Source organism: Meles meles, chromosome 15 (genome assembly GCF_922984935.1).
Source record: "Meles meles chromosome 15, mMelMel3.1 paternal haplotype, whole genome shotgun sequence".
NCBI classification, from domain to species: domain Eukaryota; kingdom Metazoa; phylum Chordata; class Mammalia; order Carnivora; family Mustelidae; genus Meles; species Meles meles.
Window position 1 is genome coordinate 14,533,909 of NC_060080.1, and position 18,611 is coordinate 14,552,519.

The 18,611-nt window shown below is 53.0% G+C and overlaps 1 protein-coding gene across 1 annotated transcript; it reads right to left on the reverse strand.

The window, feature by feature from the left end:
• Positions 1-522: 522 nt before the first annotated feature.
• OSR1 (odd-skipped related transcription factor 1) lies at positions 523-7,581 on the reverse strand. The gene is given in 5 exon segments (XM_045978653.1): positions 523-1,120; positions 1,122-1,233; positions 1,991-2,690; positions 3,718-3,948; positions 7,278-7,581. Coding segments are annotated over 3 exon segments (981 nt in total). The 5' UTR covers positions 2,659-2,690; positions 3,718-3,948; positions 7,278-7,581; the 3' UTR covers positions 523-919.
• Between the last annotated feature and the right edge of the window lie 11,030 nt (positions 7,582-18,611).

An 18,611-nucleotide genomic window follows, 5' to 3' on the forward strand; every position in this document is an offset into this window, starting at 1 on the left:
TATAATCCCCCACCCTTTGGAGGTGAGGAGAGGGGACACTGCGACCTAAGACCAATGGAGGAGTGAAGAAGGAAAATAAACATGGGATGGGATCCGAGAAAGACCAACACAGGGAGAGAGGAGGCTTCTGCATCCATTCCAGCCCTAGCGCCTCAATAAGGCGGGGGTTCGGGAAGCGGGCAGGTTGGGGAGGGGAGGGAAACCTGCTCCTCTCAAGGAAAGGAGCCTCCCAGTTTCTTGTGTTTGGGAGGGAAAATACCCATCCTGCGATGCCTGTAAAATAACCGTTTATTTCATATTTTAAAAAACTCCAGTGATAAATGTCTGTTACCGATGGTCAGCATAAAGTGCCAATCGCAATACAACGCCCCTGCTCCTAGCCGGCTGCTCGCTCGTGGTGACCGGGCGGCGGAGCAGGGGAGCCAAAGGCCGGGCCCCCTCCAGCCCAAGGCCCCAAGGCCTCCCGCCCTGCCGTCCGAGGCGGAGCGGAGCGGAGCGGGGGGGGGGGGGGGGGGGGGGGGGCAAACGGCCTCGCGGCGGAGCAGGGAGGGGGCGTCCGCGGCCCCGCGGCCCCAGGGCCGGGCTGCTGAAGCTGATACACGGATTACACTTTTGCAGGCTCCCGGGGGTGGGGATGGGGACGGGAGGAGGGGGTGGGAGCTGCGAAGGCGCAGAACTCCTTTCCCTCTCCCCTCTCTCTCCGCAGGCAGAGTTACAAGCTTATATGGTCAAAGAAAAAAATAATAAAGAAAACGTATAAAATAACAATAGAAAAAGTAATACTTCTGGGAGAGGCGCCGCTATGGCTCCGCGGAGCTTTCGTTCGTTCTTTAAATGCAGTTTCCCTTCCGCCACGTGAGTACCGCCTTTTGGCCAAGACTTTAGCCGCGTCCTGGGGGAGCCGCCCGGGCGGCTGGGGTCACGGCTCGCGGCGGGGCTCTCGAGTTCCGCGTGCGCCCGGGACCCAGGGGACAAGTCTGGGATAGGGAAAGTTCCCGGGAACCCCTCCTGCTGCCCACCAGAGTCGCCTTCGGCTTCTGGTCCCTCCGGACGAGGGGTCAGCGTGACCCAGGGTACTGGTGACCCAGAGGCTCTCTTTAGCATTTGATCTTGGAGGTTTTGAGCTCCTTCACCTGTGAGTGTAGCGTCTTGTGGACAGCGAGAGTCCTGGACTGGCAGAATCCTTTCCCACACTCTTGACACTTGAAAGGCTTCTCTTTGGAGTGAATATATCTGAAAGCAAAAACAGAGAAATTAATCTTTGCAAAATGATGTAATGTTATAAACAGTTATCCAAGATCCCCTCCCACAGCAATGAGGTACTTGCCCTCAAAAGAAAGGGGGAGGTAGGGGGGGGTACCTAGTGTGGAGTGGGCAACAGGAGAAGATTGTGAGTCAGGTAGGGAAGTGAAGGAAACCCATAGACAATGTCTGACCCATCGGATGGTCAGGCTAGGCCCATCCCTGCCTTCCCCCAGGGACAAGCACTGCTTCCTTATAAGGTCTGGGTTAACAATGAAGGTGAAGGAGGGACCTGGTGGGGGGGGGGGGGGCAATGGAGCTTCACCTTTCAAGCTGGCAGCCACTAGCCACACGTAGTCATTAAAACTAATGTTCAGGAAAACTAAAAAGTTAATCTCGCTGTCTCACTAGTTTTACGTTTCAAGTGCTCCGTGGGGACACGTGTCAAGGGTCCCACTTTCCATCGCCACAGACACTTGTATTGGACAGAGCTGCGGATGGGAGAACGGGTGAGGCAGCTGTGCATGCCTGTCTGGAGCTCATGGAGACCCGACTCAGTCTTCCCATGCCCTCTCCACCCATTCTCCAAGAACCCTGAGCCTTGTCGGGCTTCCTTTGCTATGTTAGAGAATTCCCAGAAACTGTGATGCTTGGAGCCAGAGCTGGGCTCACCAACCACCTCATTAGGGAGGAGGACTGTGAGGACAGAGACAGACAGACAGCTTTTCCGGGGGACCACCCGCAGTACCTGTGGTCCCGTAGGTGGTCTTGTCTCCTGAAGGCTTTGTGGCAGATGTCACAGGTGTAGGGCCGCTCATCCGTATGCGTCCGCTCGTGGATAAGGAGGTTGTAGGACTTCGTGAAGTGGCGGCCACAGAACTTGCAGACGAACTCCTTCTTGGTCTTGGAAGGCAGGCGTCCCCTTGTGGGCTTCTTTTCTGGGGACAGCTTGGTTACATCCAGGAGGGCACCCAACCCACCAGCGGGGGACCCGGGGCCCTCCCCCCGGCCAAGCTTGGATGGATCTTCTTGCGTGGCAGCCAAAGCCAGGTTGGCAAAATCAAAGCGTGGCTTGGTCTTGAGTGCGGAGGGGCCGCTGCCTCCCACGGTGATCTCAGGCTTCGGCTGGATGACATGAGGAAACCAGGGAAAGGCAGGCAACTGGAAGCGTGTGTCCACTAGGCTGGACACAGCGCCAGGCACTTTGGAGAAAGAGGAGCGAGGCAAGTGCACGGCAGGGTAGCCCAGCGCCCACTGGTGCAGGTGCACGGCGTGCAGTGCACTGAAGCCGTACAGGTTGGGCAGGTGGTCCGAGGGCACGGCGGGCAGGCCGTTCACTGCCTGAAGGAAGGAGTAGTTGGTGAGCTGCAGAGACGGGTGAATGGGTACTGGTGCCGGCAGGGTTTTGCTGCCCATGGTGTTAGTTGCCCTGGGTTCTCAATCTCAATCTGCAAAAGAAAGGAGAAAGAAGAAGGGAGAGAAAAAGAGAAGTTCAGGGTAGGTGGTCCTCCTTCTGGATTCCAGCCCCGCCACACCCTCCTTGTCCCCCAGGGCAGATGCTGAAAGTCTGAGATCCCACTGAGGGAACCCACTGCCCTCACAGAGAAGACGGAACCCTCTTTCATGCCAGGGCTCCCTCCAGATGACCTTCGCAGAGACACACAACTTGCTACAGAAACCAGCCGGGAAACTAAATCCTACGCAACTCAACGAACTGAAGGGAGGGCCTCCAGCGTCCAGAGCCCTGAGAAAGGCGGGAGCACAGGGAAACTGGCTTGTGGAAATTTACATCCACACAAGCCTGAGTCAACACAGAACTGCACTCTCTTGCAAAGAGAACAGGAACTAGGAAGCATGCTTCCACAATCATGGGCAGATAAACAAACAGAGAAAAGCACAAGGACAGATAAACAGGGATTCACACGTTCTGGAGCAGTTGACAACAAGGTGCAAAGATAAACGGAGATGATCAGTGCTGTGCTACGCGAGGAAATGCAGGAACTGCCCGAATGTGGTCACACATGCGCATGTGAGCACACACATGCGCATGTGAGCACACACATGCACACAGGGGATCACACCAAACATAGGAAGGGCCTCACAGAGAACACACACACACACACACACACACACACACACATCTCTATGTCTCCAGCCTCCTGGGCATTAAGCTCTACTAGCTGATCCTCAGCTGGCTTCCAGAAGCCATGTTATCTCTCTCCTCAGAAGTCTCACCTTGGAAATCAGATTTGCTTTTCCGCCTCACTATTAATGAGCCCAGCTGACACCACCCTCTCAGCTCTTGGATTTGACTCCTTACCTCTGCCCCTGGGGCTCACCTTCTTTTCAGCAAGGACACTGACACCCATATTCATTTACTCATTCACACATCTGCGGGCACACAGGCGGGAGCTTCAGTACCCTTCCTACCCCATGTTAAAGGGGGCAGTGTCTTTGGGCTCTCTGGATGTTTACCTGTGCTGTGACACCTGGGCAGGTGGTATGCCCATGGGCTAGAGCACTGAGGCTGGGCCTCGGCCACTTTGATCTCTGCCCCTCCAACTGCAAGTCCAGCATGCTGAAGTGACCAGCAGACGGGCATCTCCTGGCCTGCTTGGTCGGGGTCTCCAGCCTCCATGAACAGACCAGGGCTCTGCAGAAGAGACCTTTCATCTCCACGCCTCCCAGACATTCCTAATTTTCCGTCTGTCCAGTGGAAGCAAAAATGGAGAAGGAAAGTAGAAAGCACAAGGGGGCCTTGGGAGGCTCAAGTGCTGACCTCTCTGGAACCCTGCTGGGGGCTGCTTAAGAAGTCACTGTGGAAGCAGGTACTTGGGGAGCCCCTCTCCTTGTCTGTCTCAATCCCCGGCTGCCCACTTGTTCCTTTAGTCTTCATTTCCCCCTCTTCTCTTCATCAGCTTGCTCCTCTAACCTTCAGTAAGTCCTCCTCCCTGAATTGTGCAGGCCACTGCTCTGCTCCTTCCTCGGGCAGACACTGAGGCCACCCAGACAATCTCCCCAGCCTAGCTGACCCTCGGCTGAAGGCCACAAGGCCCAGTTGGAGACTCCACAGCCTTTCACTGCCGCAAAGCTTTTAATGGGAGAGTGCCCTGCCCGTTCAGGAAGGACTAAGGACAATCCGGACCCAGAAACGCTTTCACTTGGAAGCTGGCAGAAGAGGTCACTGGCTGAATAGCGGTCCAGGAGGGGCAGAGGTTCAGCTAGGGGTGGAAGGTGCAAAACACAGGGAGTCTGCAAAAATTTTCAGCAGCAAGTTACTTAGCAATGGTCTGAAAACCCAGCATCAAGACAGCAATTAATTCAGCCTCAGACTAGGGGAGAGACAACTCCACAGTGACCTGTCCTGGGGAGCAGGAGTGCCCAAGCCAGTGGAAGAACCAGGGATTTGGGACCAGTCTTCTCTGATGCTTTGATCACTGGCGCCCGGTGATCATCTTAGAGCGCTAAGACACTGCGAAGCAAAATAGGAAAGGGGCCAGAGAGAAAGCAGGGGCCCTTTGGGGTTGGGGAGGAAGGAGGAGGGAGAAGGAAAAAACCAGAAGATTCGCCAACTTCAAAGGTTGGCCCAGACTTAGGCGAGGTGAGCGCTCTTTGATTTGCTGTCACCTCTTCTTCCCCTCCGGGCGCTGGAAATCAGATCCTTATCTCCGGCTCCCCGGGGCCAGCCCGGCGCCACCCTGGCCCCAGCTTGCTCCTCTCCGTGCTCGGCCTATCGCCCGCCGAGCGAGCGGCGGTGGCGGCGGGGCTCTGGGCTGCACAAGGGCCCGAGCCCGCTCGCTGCCCGGATGGGAAACCCACCAGCGCCGGGTACTAACCTGGCCTTTCCTCGCCTACCCCTAGGAACCATGAAGACCAGGGGCTCCGTAGGGGGAGGGGGCGTTCGCCGCCATCACTGCTCTTGGGAGCCAACCTTTCCGGGCTATCTGCCCGATCTTGTTTCCCCCAACACTCAATTTATTTTCTTCAGCAACGCAGCCAGTTTCTTATTTTCTGCCGCATTCGGAGGCCAGGGATCCCCAGGCTCTCGCCAACGACTTTCCCCGGGACGAAATTCGTTCGAAACGTGGCTCCTTAACACTAGTACCAAGAATGGGCCAAATGCACGATCCGGTTTCAGGCGGTCAACTAAGAGAAAAACATAGTCTCACACTCGCCTCTCCACCCCGGGAGGATGGACGAACTCCCAGCCCCTCCGCGTCCCGTTGCCCTGACTCCCGGGACCCTTGTGTGAACGCTTTAGATTTTTAAACAAGAGGGGAAACACCGCTCCCCGGGCCAGGCATCCACTTGGCAAGGAGCTGGAGCCTCGGGACCCGGGAGGTGCGGGTAAAGATCCCGACTACACGCAGCAAAAGCAATTCGCGCTTCCGAGCCTGGGTCCCCTGCGCAATGCCCGCGCTGCTTCGCTCGCGCGGTGGAGCGCCCATCCCAGGTCTGCAGCCAGCCCTACGCCGGGCATTAATGAAGTGTGCAGAGTCTATTAAAGTGGTTTATTCGGGGCTAATTGAGCGTGAGCGAGTTAACTGCTTGCATTAATGAGGACCGAGCGAGCTCCCCGAGCTTGCGCCTGAAGGAGCCCAGCAGCAGCCCCAGAAAATCATCCTTGACATCGAATCCCCAACACACTCGTGGTGACAGGCGTCCAGACCCCAGGTGGGAGGACTAACCACCACGGGATACTTGTGTTGAATTCTCCCAACAAACGGGATCGAAAGAACCCTTCGGCTAGGCGACCATCCCCTGGCATTTAAACGCCCTTTTGGTCCTTAGCGATCAGTTTCCCAATCTTAATGAAACTGCACTCACTTCGAGGAGCCTAGGATAGAACATCTACCCACCAGTCGTCCCCTGTCCCTGTCAGCCCTTTCTCTTCTCCCGGAGGCCATGATCCTGGGAGAGCAACTAGCTTTGCACGTGGTTTCTGTTCCCAAAAGCCGGCGCGCAGCTCTTAGCCGGGTTGAAATTTACCAAACTGTGGCAACAAAGGAACCCTCGGATCTACTTTACACCCTGAGAGCCTATCCCGCTACCGCGCGAGCTGCTTAAAAAGGACTGGATGTGGGTTTTCATTCTTCGGATCAGAAACATTTCGGGAAAGCAAGCAGTTCTGCAGGCAGCCCCTCACCTCTTTCCCTCTTTCCTTCGACTTCCCTCTTCTCTCCCGAAGACTGAGTTAAGGGATAGTCTGGGGAGGAAACGAATCCTTCCCTTATAAGCCCCAAACCGGAGAAACTCAGGGCACCCACAGCGTTTCCACTACTTTGGCGTGCGGGTTTCCAATTGATAAGGGTTCGCGCCCCCCTGCGCGCTTCCCTGCACGCAAAAGAGCGGCGGGTTACTCCCCAGGCCCTGGCTGCGTAGAGCAATGATCCTATAGAGTACACCCTAAAGTCAGAGCACAAGTGCGAGACTGGGTCAGGCACGCGGCCCTGCTTTCCCGGTGAAGCCGGCCTGATACCTGAGCGCAACTCCGAAAAAGAAAAAAAAAGAAAAGAAAAAAGAAACTTGCACGAAAAGCGCGACCTAGCTGGGGCATGCACCTGTCCCTGGCGCCGTCGGCTGCGGCCGTGGCCATCCATCCACTCTCTTTTCCTTCTTCGTCAGCTAAAGTAGGTCAGACTGAGCTAGGCGTGCATCTCGGGAAAGTTTGTGCCCGCTGAAGTTTCTTCGGTTTCTCAGAGGGGGGCCCACAGGCTGACTTCCGAAGTCCGCGGGCATCTCCCCGCGGAGTCCTGGGAGCCTGGCCGCGCGAGGAGCAATAGTGGAGGCCCGCCCCCTCCTTCCCCGGAGGTCAGAGGCCGAAGACCCCGCGCGGGAAGTCCCGAGCCAGCACCCCCAACCACCCCGGGCTGCAGCTGCTCTCACTTTCACAAAGGTCCTGCAGCCTTCGTTCAGCAAGAGGAGCTTCCTTCTGGGACCCAGAGAGAGGAGACACCCGCCGCACGGTGACAGGGGACCCGGGAGCGCTGCCCGCATTCCCCTCGCCGAGCAAGGGCTCCCAGGACGGCAGTTACCTTGTTCCGCGGCGGTCCCGGGCTGAGGGCCTCCCTGGGGCTCCGCTGCGGGGGACCCGGGAAGCCCGAGGAGCTGGATTCCACAGGCACCCCCCGGAGCTCTAGAGTCCTGGCCCCTCTCCGGCTGCGGGGACTCGGAGCGCCCGACACGCGGGAGCGCTCGACTGCCCCGGAGTCCTGCCCTTCGGGGGATGGTGAGCCCCGCTCGGGGCTCCCTGGTTGGGTCTGAACCGGGAGCGGCTGAGAACTTGCTGGGGAGAGACCGAGCTCCGACTCACTCATCCCTTAGCACCGAGCCGCCTACTTATTTTAATCCACCACCCTCCTCCCTCCCTCCTCCCCTTGCCTCAGGATTCCTCCCCTCCCTCCCCTGTCCCCCAACCCTGCCCTGCGCCTGCGCACTGGGAAACAAAGTTTTGCTGACCGGGGCAGCAGACTTTGGCAGCTGCGCTCACTTTGCCCCGGCCTCCCGGGACCTGCGTCCCCTGCTTTTCAGTCCGGTGCGACCCCTTTTGCTTTGTGAGACCCACGGGGCACCCCTGACGTGCTAGAGGAAACAGCCTCAAGCGGAGGAGAGCAGGCTGAAATTGCGCTTCCGAGGTCCTATTCCTGCTCGCCTGGGACACAGCCTGTGCAGCGTTGGGGGGCGGGCGGTTGGGGGGGTTACAGGGGGATCCCCATGCTGTAGCTTGGACTCCAGCTCTCTTTGGCCCCTGGTGGAGTCGCTCTTTCTCCCAGAATCCCTTCCCAGAGTGTAGGGTAGGGCCCCTGGTATCTAGTAGTCCCCAGGGCAGCCACCCAGACCCCAGTGCCTAGGGCTGACCCCAGACTCTGGGTTATGGAGTTGGGTGGAAAGATCAGAGGTGAGGGATGGGGGAAAGAGGTCAAGAAAGTCATCGTCCTAGGATCCCAAACCCTCTGGGGTTTTACTCTAATGCACTGTGCCACCCTCCCATCCTGTATTCACTTGTTCTGGGAGGATAGGTTGGGAGTTTGGAGAGAGCAAGCCGCAAAGTTCCTCAACTTCAAGACCTCCGATCCCAGGGAGCTGGTTCAGGTGGCATTTGGGACCTAAGGGGGGTGGGGTGGTCAGGATTCTGGCTGCAGGAAATTCTGTCTTCACTGCCTCTGCCTTAGGGAGAGTACCAATACCTTATCGACTGCGGGGCTCTGGGAGCTGACCTCCAGCTGACCCTAGCCCTGACCTCTTGTGGCCACCTCTCTGGAACACCAGCCCTGGATTCAGGAGGAGGCAAAGGTTTCCCAGGGCTTGGGTGGGTCCAGATTCACACCACTGCACTCCCAAGGTCTGCCCCGCAGTTGTGGCTGAGTGGCCCACCCAGCCCTTGGGGCTGGATCTTGGCCTCGGTGCGTCTCTGGCATATTAGTACTGTGTCTCTGGAGAGGAAATGGTGCTTTGTCCAGCTTCGCTCTGCAAGTCTGGTGTGACATTTTCAGGGTGTCATTATCTGACCTAGGGAAATAATAGTGGAAATGCCCCCAAAAGACATAGTTGGAGAAGATCCTTGTCTTATCCACAGGCTTTTAGGACAGAACCTGGCCTCCAGCCCCTCAGTAAATTTGACTTGGGTGGGGAGGAAGAAGAAGGGGTACAGCTTTCACCCCAAGGGACTGCACTCATCTTTCACCACAGGTTAGTGCTGACTGAAGGACCCACATAAGTTTGCTGTACAGTTGGAATCCTAGCAGCTGTCAGTATGGGGTGACATTCTGGCCAGGGAGGGGCCCCTTGGGAGCAGAAAGGAGTTGAGATCACTCCCTTCCCTGAGATGCCAAGGCAGCAAGTTCCAAGAGCAGGGGAAGGACTAGAAGGAAAGTCCAGCAGGGCATTCCTGCATTGAACTCGCTTCCACCTGGGTCCAGGGAATTCACCTATAACCAGTCTCAGTCTCTCCTAGGAGACAAAGCTTATGAAGCTCCATTAGCAGCCATGAAAGCATCCAAGAGAGGCCCTCACAGCTGGCCCTCTGGCTGTCCAGATTGCTTAAGAAATGTCTGCTCAGAAGAGGACATTCTGTGGGATGGAGCCTCCCAGGTGTACAAACCCCATCTCCTTCTCAGAACACACCGTGTAACTGTGTTTCCCCCATCTTTCCACTTGTTGTCTTCTTCTGAATCAGGGCCCTTGGCCAACACTCTTCAAGGACTTGTAGAAATCTCCAGGTAGTAGGATCCCTAAAGAACTCTTGGGGAGAGAGTCTTTAGGGATTCTAAAGAAAGGACCATGCAACTGGTTGTCTGATGTCACTTTTTTCAGGGTATCTGGAAAACTGATTTGGACTCAGGCCAAATCTTGGAATTTAGCAGCTGTAGGGTAAGATGGGAATGCAAGGTAGGAGCTGGCTCCATATGGCCCAGCATTTCTGGCTTTGCTTCCCAGAGGCCTTCTGTCTGCCTCCCCTGGAGCTGGTCCTCAAGGCAGGACAAGACAAGGTGAGAGCTGTGGGACTCCGACACAGCTGGGGCAAAGATGGACCTGTTTCAGAGACCTGGCTTGGAAGATACTCCTTGTAGGAGTAGCAAAGTTAGAAAGTTGCTCTAACTTTGAACAACCCCAGAAACCTCGGAAATGAAACAAAAGATTTGCTAGTTACGGAAGAGTGCTGCACCCCAATCCAAACTCCCAAGGGGATGGCCCACAAACCATGGACTCTGTCTCCCCTGGAAGCCAGTCAGGTTCTAATTTCCTCTGAGGAGGGTGAGCAGAAGCCCAGAAAGCTAAGAACCCCTCTGCCCTCCGTTCAAGGGCGAACAGCGGAGGATCCCCTCCCCCACGGACTGTTTAAGAGAAACCCTTCAGCCTAAAGCAGGTGGAAGTACTCTGGCCCCACTTGTCTCGGACTTGTCTGGTTTGAGGAGGGCGGGACCCAGGACACCTAAGGGCTTCCATGTTGCTTCTTAGGAAAGTCAGATTCATTTAGGACTCACAAGGACATTATGTTTGGAATTTAGTAAACGTCCTCGGTAACCGGAACCCAACCCTCCTATGGCCCGGGAACGCATTGCAGGTGTCCCAACTCCTGTCTGGTTCCCCCGGTGGCCAGCGCACCCGGCCACCCGCAGCTGCAGCTTCTGCTCACTTCGAGCCTCTAGGCTCCCGCCAACACTAGACCTGCCCGCAGACCCCCGCCAGGGCTCCCTCGGATTCTCCTGCCCGCCCACCGCCAGCAGGGCGGAACCGCGGGCGCCCAAGGGGTCTCAGTCTCCGTTGGAACTGAGCATCCTTGGGGAAAGGTCCCCACACTAGCGGCCGGGGGGCCTCCAGGTCCGGGTTACACCCCGCCAGCGCTAGTGGGGTCCAGCGAGGATCAATCAATAGCCAGGGCTGCCGAGCCACCCGGTCTCTGACCGCATGGCTTCCAGCCCCGCAGCGAGCCCTCGCCGCCAACTTTTCGGGGCACAACTGAGGTTGTGACAGCCTCCGTTGGTCTCCCTGCCCCAATCCCAGCTCCCCTCCCAACTCCTGCTTACTGGGAAGGAAAGAGCCTTCGGAGTGAAAATTGAACAGCTTCCAGAAAGTTAACTAGAACGTGGCCCCTGTTGCTTTGAGGTGTTTTGGATTTTAAAAAAGAACCCCACTTCTCCCTACTCCCCAGTCACACAAAAATGACCTCATTTTTAAGAAAGGAATTTACTTAGCACTTGTGAGTTTTTGCTTCCAAAGCAAGCCTCCCCTGTAACTACTTTGTGGACAATTGGGGCTCTGCTCATTTGAACCCCCCTCCCTTATGCACGTACAGAGCTTTCAAATAACCTGGAGATTTAGGTATCCCTCTGTAATCATTTAGATGATGGATTGTAATGGCTCAACAGTTCCTCTGGAACCATTAAGATCAATCAGGTCAAAATCCAGCTTGGTGGGGGGGTGGGGGTGGGGGTTAAGCAGGGGAGGTAGGTAACACGACATCCACACACACTTGTATAGATAACACACTCTGATAAAGGACAAACAATTCCAGAGTCTTCGGAGAATAGATCCCAGGTGAACCCAAGAGCGGGTGTTTATTGTGACAGCAACAGACAAGTTACAGTATCAAAACTGAAAGGGAAAGTGAACTGTTTTTCTAGGCAGTTCCCGTTTCGTAAGTTCTTTATGAGTCCGTAAGTATCCTGTAACTATCTGTCACCTTACTGAGTGTAACAGGACACATCTGCCTGCATCTATCCCCGGTTTAGAAGAAGAATATGGATGAAGCACGAATATTCATGTGAAATTGCATGAATCCGGGGCAAACCATCATCTGTAAAATGAAATGATGATGCATTGTATTGTGAGGAGCAAGTGTAAAATGTGTATAAAAGGTCTAGCGAATTTACACTTTTTGTGCAAATATGAGTTGTCAGAATTATTTTAGACACTTAACCCATCTACCTTTTAAGACTACTGAACTTTTCCTCTTATCCAAAGGTGGAAATCAATGTATTAGGAACGAAGCAGTGTCTAATCAAATTGAGGATGATGAAGAAAAGTTATGTTAACTGAGTTCTGTACAGTCAGGGGGAAACCCTGAGGAAGAGAATTACTTTACCATACCCGCGGCGCTGCGTCTTTAACAGGCTGCATCGGCCACGGTTGGCGCTGGAGGAATCAACGTTCGCGGTAATTAAACATTTCCAGACACTGGAGGGTTATTATCTGCATAGCGATTTCCGGCGAAGGGACTCAGAGCTGGTCTGGCCCCGATGCTTTATCGAGAGAGTCGGGGAAGCAATCCTGAAGAAAACGCGCCACCTGCTGGCGAGCAAGTGGCATCTGCCGGTACCCCTTCCTCTCAAACTCCCACATCTAGTTCTATTGAATCTTACCTACAAGTGGGTTCCCCCCCTTAAATTTTCTTACGTGAGTCACGAAATTCGCCTTTCCTCCTTTAAAACCACGCACACTCTTGCGCCTCCAAGGAACAAACAAAAGAGGAATTCCCTTTTGCCGTGGGGTTTCTGGTTTTCCCTGCTCCAAAACCAGATTTGTGAGTTTTTGTTTTGTTTTCTTTTTAAATAATCCGAAATCCTTGGCAACTATCTACCACCATTAGTTTCTGGTCCTGGGAAAAACGATGAGCCAGGATCTGTGAAGCTTTTCTTTCTTCTCGGAGCTGGGTTAGCCACCTCCCAGGTGACCTCCACGTTGCAGGCTGGGTGAGGAGAGGAGGATCCCTGCGCCCAGCCTTCCAGCACGGAGGCTGGTCAGAATGTGGTCCCTCCTCCGATTCTGGTTCTGGCTTTCTTAAGAACCACGGGAATGAAGAGAGGGAGTCTGCTTCTGTGAATCCTTTCCCCCTCACCCCAACCATGAAACACGTGATACTTCCTACCCCTGTCCCTCCTCCCAAGCCATTAGAGTCCAGTCCTCTGTGGAGGACTTTCCATCTGAATTCCTTCACAGAATATTATAGCTGGACCCTCTCTTTTCCTTGGCATCAAAGCTGCATGTTTAATTTTTTTTTTAATTTTTCGTTGAGACGTAATTGACACAATGTGTAAGTTTAAGGTGCATAAAGTGTTGGTTTGATACATTTACAGATTGCAATAATATGTAACCAGAGCGCTCACACTTCGGTCACGTCGTCTAATTACCATTTTTGAGTGTGATGAGAACGCTTACGGTCTAGTCTCTCAGCAACTTTGAAGTTTATAATGTGGTATTGACCTGTAATCACCATATTGTGTAGTAGCTCTCTAGAACTTAGACTGATTGCAAGTCTGTACCCTTAAATAACATCTCCCCGGCTCTCTCACCAACACCACCACCCCCCGCCCCCTGCCCCTGGTAACCACCATTCTACTCTCCCTCATGAGTTCAACAAAGCTGCATCTTGGAGGCTTTCCTTCCTGGTCATCCTAGCTCTAGCTTTTCAGATAGGGACAGAAAGAGAGAAGTCTTCACAAAATACCCAATAAAGTGTTCTTCACTCTGACCTCTGCCTACAGAGGAGAACAGGATACAGGAGATCCTAGGGAGCTTCGGCCGTGCTGTTCTTTTAGGCCTCTGGCCACCCTCCTTACCCTTGAGAACTGATGCAGAGGAAACAAGCTAGGGACTGAGGGAAAGACAGACTCCCTGCCCCTGCCCCTGCCCCAGGCTGGTAGAAGAAGGCTCGCTTGCCTAGTCTCTTAGCTCCACTAAAAGGTGGCGCCTCCAAGTTCCTCAACCTGAGCTTGCAATGAGGGGAGGAAAGGAAGAGGACCCAACTTATACACTCCAGAGAACTACCAAGGCTGCCAACACCAACCCACCCTAGGTGACACGCAGCTGTGGGATACCTCAGCTTGATGCAGGAATAATGGTATTCACTGGTAGAAGGAGATCAGGGACTTCTGTCTCTTTCGTGTTTATGGCAGGAGGACTTCCTGAGTACAGACAGTCACAATGAAGTTGTTCTGAGTCCCCAGAGCGGTGGCCCCACTGAGAGAGAGGCGATTGCCCTGGGAACTTGAAAGGCATCTGGATGCAGCTCGAGTAAGTGGTGGTCCTCCTCCATTTCCTATGACTGAAACCCAAGTACCAGCTTTAGGGAGGGGGATGGATGAGAGAATGGAATTGAGAATGTTCCAGAATACTGGCCCTTTGAGCAAACCCAGAGTGATCAGCAAGCTGTGGGAGGGCCACGTCCCTCTGCCAGAAGAGCCCCTGTTGCTCTGATTTCTATGAAATCAGACTTCATGAAGGGGAACAAGTGGTATTTGTGGATCTGAGTGGCGTTACAGAGCAGGGCACTATGCGCGGAGCAGGAAACCACACTCCCATTTTAAGCAACCACAAGGGCCAGGCACCCTTCCTCCATGGTCTCAGCCCCAAGCTTGTGTGGACACTTACAACGCCAGCTCCCACCATGGCTCCCTCTACTCCCAGCTGACTCAGACAAATCCACTGGCTGATCACGCGTCCCGTTCCCTACAGGTGAGCCTTTCCCCTGGAGATGAAACGTCCGCTGAAACACTTTGAACAAATCCAAAATACGAAAAAGGGAAATACATCGGCATATGATTTTTCCCTCCAAAATGACCGATGGTTGTGTTCCTTTGGTATATGAGGTGTTAGTTTTCATATCACATGTCACGCGAGAAAATGCAAAACTAAAGTGTTATTATCCATGTATTCCAGTTAAAGAATTTTCAGGAGTCATGACTTGGTTTGTCAAAAATTCAGTCTGTAATGAACATTTCCAAAAATTAATCTAAAAAAAAATAATAAGGATCAAGTGCCCGGGTGGCTCAGTTTGTTGAGTGACTGCCTTCAGCTCAGGTCATGATCCTGGAGTCCTGGAATCGAGTCCCACATCGGGCTCCCTGCTCAGCAGGAGGTCTGCTTCTCTCTCTGACCTTCCCCTTCTTATGCTCACTCTCTCAAATAAACAAATAAAGTCTTTAAAAAAATTGTTTTAACTTTTTAAAAAAGGATAAACCATGAATTATAGTGGGGTTTGTTCTTTCTTGATTTTCTTTTTTCTTCTTTTATTTTTTATTAACATAGAATGTATTATTTGTTTCAGGGGTACAGGTCTGTGATTCATCGGTCTTACACGATTCACAGCACTCACCATAGCACATACCCTCCCCAGTGTCCATCACCCAGCCTCCCCATCCCTCTGCTCCCTCCCCTCCAGCAACCCTCAGTTCCTTTCCTGAGATTAAGAGAGTTTCTTATGGTTTGTTTCCCTCCCTGGTTCCATCTTGTTTCATTTTTCCCCCCCTTCCCCCCAAGAATCCCCACCCTGCATCTCAAATTCCTCATATCAGGGAGATCATATAATAATTGTCTTTCTCTGACTGACTTATTTCACTTAGCATAATACCCTCTAGTTCCATCCACATTGCAAATGACACGATTTCGTTTTTTGATTGCTGCATAGTATTCCATTGTATATACACACCACAGCTTCTTTATCCATTCATCTGCTAATGGACATCTAGGTTCTTTCTATAGTTTGACTATTGTGCACATTGCTGCTATAAACATTTGGGTGCCCATGCCCTTTCGGATCCCTACATTTGTATCTTTAGGGTAAATACCCTCTGAGAAGCTATCCAAGGGAGAGCCGCAAAAGGCCCCCATGAATGGAAGAAGCTTGGCTCTCAATGCCTCTGGTCCTGCAAGGGCAACAAAGTGACTGGGAGCTTGGAACACCACAGCAGAGGCTTGACACGGGACACCTGAGTGTTAGTTCACCTGATATAAAACCCACTCACTGAGGAAAGGAAGGATGAGCTCCACTTAGGAGCTGGCCAGTCAGCTCATTCCTGCTGGGCTGGTACCAGAAAGACAGTTGACGTGTTACTGGTTTTAGAAGGTGCTTTCCAAAATCCCATGGCACCGTGTCACACCCAGAGATTTCCCACAGCGCAGACTCTCGGGTACCTTCCTCAGACTCTCTGATGCAGGAGGTTTGCCGTGGGCCTTGAGTGTCTGCCTGGTCTCAGAGCTCCACCAATGGTCTGGACGTCGGTGGACTTTCGAGCACATACGTTCTGAGAGCCGTGGGTAAAGCAGGACTCTGGCCCATGGCGTATGGGTGTGGCTAAGGAGAATTCCAAGGACTGAAAAGTTATCCAGAGTCAAAGAAACAGCTTTTCATTAAAGCATCTTAAACACTTGAGTAGGTGTGTCTTTTTTTTTTTTTTAAGATATTATTTATTTATTTGACAGAGAGAGAGATCACAAGCAGGCAGAGAGGCAGGCAGAGAGAGAGGAGGAAGCAGGCTCCCTGCAGAGCAGAGAGCCCGATGCGGGGCTTGATCCCAGGACCCTGAGATCATGACCTGAGCCGAAGGCAGCGGCTTAATCCACTGAGCCACCCAGGCGCCCCTAGGTGTGTCTTTTTTAACCGCCCCCCCTTCTTTACGTGCAAGAGAACTTTAACTGATAATTAACAAAAACCATCTCAGTTCCTCAGTTTTAAGTTTCCACATCATGTTGGAAACTCCATGCTGCCAACATGTGGGAATTGTGCCATGAGAGAGCATCCTGGGTCTTGGGAAAAAACACCCATCTCCGCCCACAGAGAAGAATGTCACTTCTGCAGCAGAGCTCCCTTGGAATACAGACGTCCGGGAGAATGGACGAGCAAAACTGTCCCCTAAAGTTGGGTGCAGAGACTTTATAGCCCACCCCGTGAGTGTTACCAGAAGTTTCAAGGAGAAGGAAAGCATTGTGGGCTGAGTGGGGAGTCCTTGGTTTGTCCATTCACCCTGCACATTCCAGACTTGGTAACGGACAGCGGGATGGGAACACCACAACTGTTGCTTATTCTCTGTGTTGCTGGGGTCAGGACAGCAGGTTCTAGCCAATAGGGTTTTTTTTTTTTTTAATGCTCTTCTTTCATTTTGACAGTGCATGCCAATTTGGTTTGGCAACAACCCATTTTACGTGTCCATTAATTTTAAAAACCGTGGGAAGTGTTCTAGTGTGTGAGGACTAGCAGTTTGTCTCACCTCTCATGTCTGTAGGTGAGGAAACATACACATCTCTTTGAAGGCGTTTATGTTAATTTCCGTAAGTTCAGTGTTTCCAGGGTCATGATTTGATGGGAAGGACCATCAAATCCTGATTTGATTTGATTCGTGATTTCAAGCACGAACACCACTGGTGTCACTTCTGTGAGGAAGAAACTCTGTGTGGTGCCTCCAGGAGGAGGCCACGTTCCTGTTACTCCCAACAGAGAAGCGAGGTCCAGAAGCCTCCCTGGGGCTCTAGGCAGGGCTCGTGGGTGTAGCGCTGGAGGAGGGGAAGCCTCGGAGTGCACAGCCAGACACAGTTTTCCCAGGGCCTTCTTGCCTCCTGAGATGGTGGGCCCAGGACACCTGCATCACCTGCCTGAGCCCCAGCAGCAAACCAGAGATGTGGCTACAATGATAGTCTCGGTGTCTGTGAGGAGCTCTGACTCGGAAACACCCAAGAACTAGTCCCAAAGTCCCAGAGCTAGGCAAGTCTGGAGCCGGACTTGAACCCAGTTGTGTTTGATTCCCAAGTCCAAGTTCGTAAGGAAGGCACACTTGGTGGGGACTCAAAGTGTGATCTGCTGGTGGCATCCGCATCACCGGGGAACTTGCCAAACATGCAGAAGCTCAGGCCCTAGAGCTGCATTTTAGCAAACCCCCCCATCGCCCGCCAGAGGTAAGCCCATGGAAGTGTGCCATGCACACCATTCTGATGCCCAGACCCAGGTCTGGTCCTGATCACTGCCTTCACCCTAAACATACAATTTAATCTCAGCTTCTAGAATAGAGAGGAAAAGCTCCTGGATATACAAAATCAAATCAGAGAGCCATAGACTAAAGCTTAGAAAAGCTGTAGCCCCAAATCATGTGTGCCTATGGACCCACAAACCCTGCTTTGGCCCAAGAGGAAGCAGTGTGGGCCAATCAGCTGGCGAGTAAACTGATTCTCACTGTTCTCATGGTCACTGTCCTCTCCTGGCTCTCCAGAGGTTAGGGTGTCTGAGCAGAGTGACCACCTTTAAGCTGGGCTCAGCTCTTCTATAAGACAGGCAGCCTTCAGAACTTGCTGGAGAGGACAGGGGATGAGAGGCATAACCACCCCTGATGGTACTTTGGGTTCAACAGTCCTTGCTTCGACCTCCCACCTCCTAGTTGAAGAGATAACAGGAAGGGGCTCACTGGATCTTCTTCGGTGAGACATGAACTTACAACAGTAACATACACATTATTGGTGATATTTGCACATTAATAATGCATCGTCGATGTGTCATCTTGGCACAGACAAAGTTTTGAAATTCCAAAGGCATCCACAATTAGGGATGGCGTGTTAAAATTGCGCGAAGGGTCACTCACAAATCCCGAAGTTCTTTAGTATGCACTGCCGTCTGATGATCCCCATCTCTGCCAGACTCGGCGGAATTATTATGTCATCCTCATCAACACTCCGCCAACAAAAAGGAACCTAGTTTCAGCAAGTGTGCCTCAGCTTCTCTTTCAAGCCCCCTCTTTTAAATCACGTGCAGGAGACCGCTAAGTTGAGGGGCAGGGACGTGGATAGGGGGAATGGCATGGGGACAGTGCCAGCAGGGGGCCTCCCAGGGAAGGTCCTGACACCTTCCTCTCCCTCTCGGGATGTCTTCTCATCCAGGAACCCAGGGCCCCGTTGGACTTGCTCCCTTATTCTGAAGTTGGAGGGGTTGCGAGAAGCGCCACATCAAGGGAGATGTGCATTTAAGAGCGGGGTTTGGAAAGAATCGTGTTTAACCTATAGGATTGGCATGGAAAGGACAGCACCGCCTCTCTTCCAGAAAGCACGGAGTCTTGGCTCTTGGAGGAACCTTAGACATATCATCTGTGGCACCTCCATTCCACAGATGA